This window comes from Gobio gobio (assembly GCF_949357685.1).
Source record: "Gobio gobio genome assembly, chromosome: 7".
NCBI classification, from domain to species: Eukaryota; Metazoa; Chordata; class Actinopteri; order Cypriniformes; family Gobionidae; genus Gobio; species Gobio gobio.
In genome coordinates, this window is record NC_137103.1 from 33,272,277 (window position 1) to 33,277,136 (window position 4,860).

Consider the following 4,860-nt stretch of genomic DNA (forward strand, 5'->3'; position numbering starts at 1 on the left):
TACCAACTTCTATCAGTAAAAACTTTCACCTTTAAAGACTAGTTTGTTTCTTAAATATTCAAGACACTGTAGACATGACACAACGGTGATATATTTGCTAAACTACATTGATCAGATGTCTGAACAATTTAGCCTGCTTTGTGTGTGAAATGATGGCTTGGTAATAACATGTAGTATTGTGAGCAAGTCATTCAAAGAGTTAATACAACTTCATTCAAATCATTCACTGCAGAACAACAAATACAAAACCACAGCCAAACGCCTTTATTTAAGGAAATGTAAATGCTTCCATTTTCTTAATTATGCATAAGAAAATACAGAAATGCACTGTAGTTTGTGGGAACCAATCAAGACATGGCTCCATACCAGGTGTGTAGGTTTAGTAATGATCTGGAAGGCACAATAGCTGGTTGCCATAATCATGTCACCTAGCTTCAGGCGTTCAGATATTTGGCATGGTGCTTGATGTGGTCGTTGATGAAGGAGAAGATGAAATAGTAGCTGTGATCATAACCCTGATAGAGCAAAAGAAAAACAAGATTGAACCGAAGAGCACTGATGTCTTGAAACATATACTTCATTAAATAGTGACATCTAATCCTGAGACCTGAGTTGATCTATTTGCATTGATGGAGAATGCAACTGGAAAAAAATATTACAAAAGTCAAATGCATTAAAGTTATAGAGTGGTGCAGGTATGACATCACTTTGTAGTCCAAAATGCAGAAGTGAGTTAGCATTTTAGCACTTCCAGTTCCCTTGTACCGAAATCAGGTTTTTTGAATGGGATTTTGTTTAAATGGCTGAACGTTTGGCTAAATGGCTTTGAATGTCTATGGTGAACACAAGCTCAAGACATAAAATACATCAGGATTACTTCACTCATGATTTTTTTTAGCTGTTATGCGTCTTGCTAACAAAGGTGGTTGGTAACAAGTGGCTAAATGGGACTACGTAGGCTGTTGAGGAGATTAAAAGTCATCACGGCAAAAAGGTAAACTCGGTCCGCTTTTACAGCCTCATTATGCTTCCAATTGTGCTCTCATAAACTAGTCTAAAATTTTTAAGATAAAGACAGTTGTTGGAAGCTTAGTGATGGTGACGTTGAATTTGTGGGACCGTGGTGTAGTTTGTTTATAGCCTACCTTTAGCCTTTTACTTCTGGCGACTGCATTCAGGCTTCAAAATGAATAAAAGCTGTGTTCATCTGTGATAATTATCTTGATGGACAAAACTGGCAAGTATCATAAACTTTTGTTGATCGCAGAGCTTTTTTTTTTTTTTTGCAATAGTCCAAAAGCCTATGGGGAAATCCTATTGGGTTTTTCTTGAGGTAACCAGTGCGATGCTAACTGCCGGTTAGCCTACAAAGTGACATCATACATGCACCACTTTATTATTGAGGTTTATTTAAAATTCAAAGACATGTCCAACCACCATATGGTCCAAAAATCTGAGACCAAATGTGAAAATGCTTCAATTTTATTACTGTTAAACACAAAGATGTTCATTAAAAATCATAATATCAGCATAATAAATCCAGTAAAAAGTTCAGTGAAAATTTCACATGAATTTTTAGCATTTTATAGTTCTTGGTATGATCCCTTTTTGTTTCAAAGTGCTGAGGCATGTGGCTATCAACACAAAAAGCCCAGGTACTGTTTTTCCCAACATGCCATTCCTCTCATTTTATCACGGTGGGTTCAGTACTGACCTGCTGAAGGCGGAAAACTACGGGAATTTTCTTCTTGGAACAAGCAGCGATTAGATTGTCAGGAAGCAGCTGACTAGAAGACAAGAACTGGTCATCACGGCCTTGATCAATCAGAATATCAAGCTCGGGACCGGAATATGATTCAGCCAATACTGTAGCATCATACAGCTGTGGAGATGACAGACAATTAAGACAAAGGGATTCCTGATGTTGTACTTGTACAACGCAGTGTGCTAAGATAAAACAAAGTTAAATAAGAACAAAAGTTATTATACACTGCCATTCTGAAGTTTGTGGTAGGTAAGATTTTTTTAGTGCTTTTGAAATAAATCTCATGCGAAGGCTGCATTTATTTGATCAAAACTACAGTACAAATGAGTAATATTGTGAAATATTATTGCAATTTAAAATAACTTTTCTATTCAAGATTAATTTCCTGTGATGCAAAGCTGCATTTTCATCATCATTACTCCGGTCTTCAGTGTCACACGATCCTTCAGAAATCATTCTAATATGCTGATTTGATGTCAAGAAACATTTCTTATTATCAATGTTGAAAACAATTAATAATCCTGTGGAAACTGTGATATATTGTTTTTCAGGTTTCTTTGATGAATAGAAAGTTCAAAAGAACAGCATTTATTTGAAATAAAAATAGTTTGTAACATTATGTCTTTACGGTCACGTTTGATCAATTTAATGCACCCTTGGTGAATTGTATAAAAAAATATATATAATAATAATTTGTACTGACCCCAGAATGGTAGAGTATAAACATATACTGTAAATCATCTCTTACCTCCCAGGTGGACTTGTCAGGTCCAAGATAACCAGAAAAAGCTTTCTGTCCCCATGCACATTGTACGGGGTTGCAGATGGGTGCAAACGCTGACACTGACTGAAACAGGCAAATACACAAAAGAAATTAATGTAGACTATCCAAACTTCATATAGCTAAATGATGAAGCAGTGCATGTAATATAAAATATGCCTTATATTTCCCAGGATTCTTAAGTGCACAGATGAGAGCTCCATGGCCCCCCATGGAGTGACCAGAGATGGACATTTTCTCCGGATCAGCAGGGAAGTTAGAAGTAATCAGTCGTGGGAGCTGAGAACAAGAGAAAGGTGATGAAGATGATGAGTGCAAGAGCCAATATTTCATTTTGAATTGTAACAGAGTATAACTTTTCATCAGAGCACAACTTTGTTTTTCTAGTGACTAACTAGGTTTTAGAACAGAGCTAAAGTACACACCTCCTCTGTGACATACGAGTACATGCGGTAGTTGGTCTTCCAGGGCTCTTGGGTGGCATTGATGTAGAATCCTGCACCTGTCCCGAAGTCCCAGCTCTCATCCTCTCCTTCAATGTTGCAGCCACCTGACGAGAGCAGAATCATCTCATTTTATGAGCATGGGCTTATGTGTAAATGAGGACATTTTAGTGTTGGTTTCTTTCTTACTGCAACAGTACAGACTTAAATGGCATAATATTAGTTTAATGTTTGATTTAACTGGAATTTCTCCAAGCAGTGGAGGGACTCTCTGGCGGGAAACTCTAAACCCTGACCTAAACTGGGAACAATGCTATTTGATCCTCAGGGGAGACTCTTGTTTGTAATGATCTGACTTTCCAAGGGACCTCTGCCCCACAATCCACCCGTTTCCATAATTATTATGTTTTGGTCTATGCATCACTAGGGTTCGGTCGAGCAGAAATCATAATTATAGGGTGTAATCACTCCAGAGACAGACCAGCAGGACTTGAAACTGTAATGTGAGTGGTGTATAATAAATGTTCAGATGTTTACGTGGACTGGTGTCTGGAGCTACGATGATGATCCCATGTTCAGAAGCCGCCTGCTGGCTCCCTGCTTTAGTGATGAAGTTTTGCTCCGTGCATGTCAAACCTAGAAAACACAGTGTATGGTTAAATGCATTTTCAGCACATTACTAGCATCTCAATGCATAAATGTAAACAGACTTAAAGGCAACAATTTGAACTACATGTAGTAGGCTATATTTCAGTAAGCAGTATACAGAAATAGTATTTAAGGAAATACATTCACTTAAACTGGCCTAGAGAAGATCATTCAAGTAACGTCACCTGAAAGCCAATATAACACTGGGCATTTGGAGCTCTCGGCCTTGGGAGGAAGGTAAATGGCGAACTTCATTTTACATTTTAACTCAGAGCTGGAAATAGAGTTTATGTTAAGATCAGTAAGGTATGTTTCATTCAGCCGATTTAATGAAACTTCTACAGTCTCTCACCTGTCATGCTCGAACACTTTTTGATATCCATCGCAGCACTTATTAGAAGAAACTTGCGTCAGTGCCATTGCGCCGTTTACTGTGCTGAGACAAATCAGAGTTCGAGTTATGAAAGATCACATTTCATAGAACCACTTTGTTTGCTCTCGCATGCAAACATATGCGCAAACATTACTTCATTATCTGACTTCAATACATTCGCTTTCAATCACTTTTCATGTTTCTGGGCACAATTTGAAGCCTATTCCATAATTTCGCTAAACAATTTATTCATATTTAACACACTCCAGACTCATGGAGTCTGCGCATGCGCACTGCAGTCACTGGCCTGCCAAACTCACAGGAATGCTTACGGGATCTGCAGAAAACGGTCAAAAGAAGCGCCTCAGGACGCTTGAAAGAATGCCAAAGCATACAGTGATGAAAATTACGTTTTATTCAGCTCCCGTGTAACAGCCCTCTTCATGCAGGATAATGGCCTGGATATTACTTTGTAGCACTTACCTCTGCAGCTAAAGGATTCCAGAGTTCAATGTGACGCCAGGACGTGCGTAAGACAGACGTAAAGTCACGCCCCCTTACGTTTTTGGTCTGTGCTTCTACGTTTTGGTCATACAGGGGCGCTCGAGAGATATGTTTGTTTAATGTCCTTCTGTCTGAAAGTGTATTATTGACCAAACCTGTTAGTGTGTGCCAAAAAACAAAAAACAAAATCCAAGCTTTATATTTGCAGTTCATAAACCCCCTTGAACCTTTTTATGTAATTGTGATCTTGGAAAGAGGATAATTGTCTAAAATAAAAAATTAATTCAATATAGGCATCAAGGTTCATTTTATTTTAGTAATCAATGTTTTTTTTTTTTTTTGTAAA

At 37.9% G+C, this 4,860-nt stretch overlaps 1 protein-coding gene across 10 annotated transcripts; it reads right to left on the bottom strand.

The window, feature by feature from the left end:
- Positions 1–249: 249 nt before the first annotated feature.
- On the bottom strand, positions 250–4,559 carry esd (esterase D/formylglutathione hydrolase). 10 transcript variants are annotated; one of them, XM_079821248.1, is made up of 9 exons: positions 4,494–4,559; positions 3,990–4,073; positions 3,823–3,911; positions 3,527–3,625; positions 2,972–3,096; positions 2,706–2,825; positions 2,514–2,612; positions 1,715–1,882; positions 250–515 (listed from the first exon to the last, which is right to left on the bottom strand). In XM_079821248.1, the coding sequence occupies exons 2-9, from the start codon at positions 4,055–4,057 to the stop codon at positions 435–437; spliced, it is 849 nt and encodes a 282-aa protein (XP_079677374.1). In that variant the 5' UTR covers positions 4,058–4,073; positions 4,494–4,559; the 3' UTR covers positions 250–434. The 10 variants fall into 10 exon arrangements, with proteins under 10 accessions (XP_079677374.1, XP_079677378.1, XP_079677372.1 ...); XM_079821252.1 differs by having other exon boundaries at positions 3,990–4,068; positions 4,494–4,528; XM_079821246.1 differs by having other exon boundaries at positions 4,421–4,525.
- Between the last annotated feature and the right edge of the window lie 301 nt (positions 4,560–4,860).

Bases quoted from the DNA above. Each gene is read 5' to 3' on its own strand.
- esd (XM_079821246.1), bottom strand. From the start codon at position 4,455: ATGAAGAGGGCTGTTACACGGGAGCTGAATAAAAC. The intron at 4,074-4,420 runs GTAATTTTCATC...GATTTGTCTCAG, and splicing joins ACACGGGAGCTGAATAAAAC to CACAGTAAACGGCGCAATGG. The intron at 1,883-2,513 runs GTAAGAGATGAT...TCATCTCCACAG, and splicing joins CTGACAAGTCCACCTGGGAG to CTGTATGATGCTACAGTATT.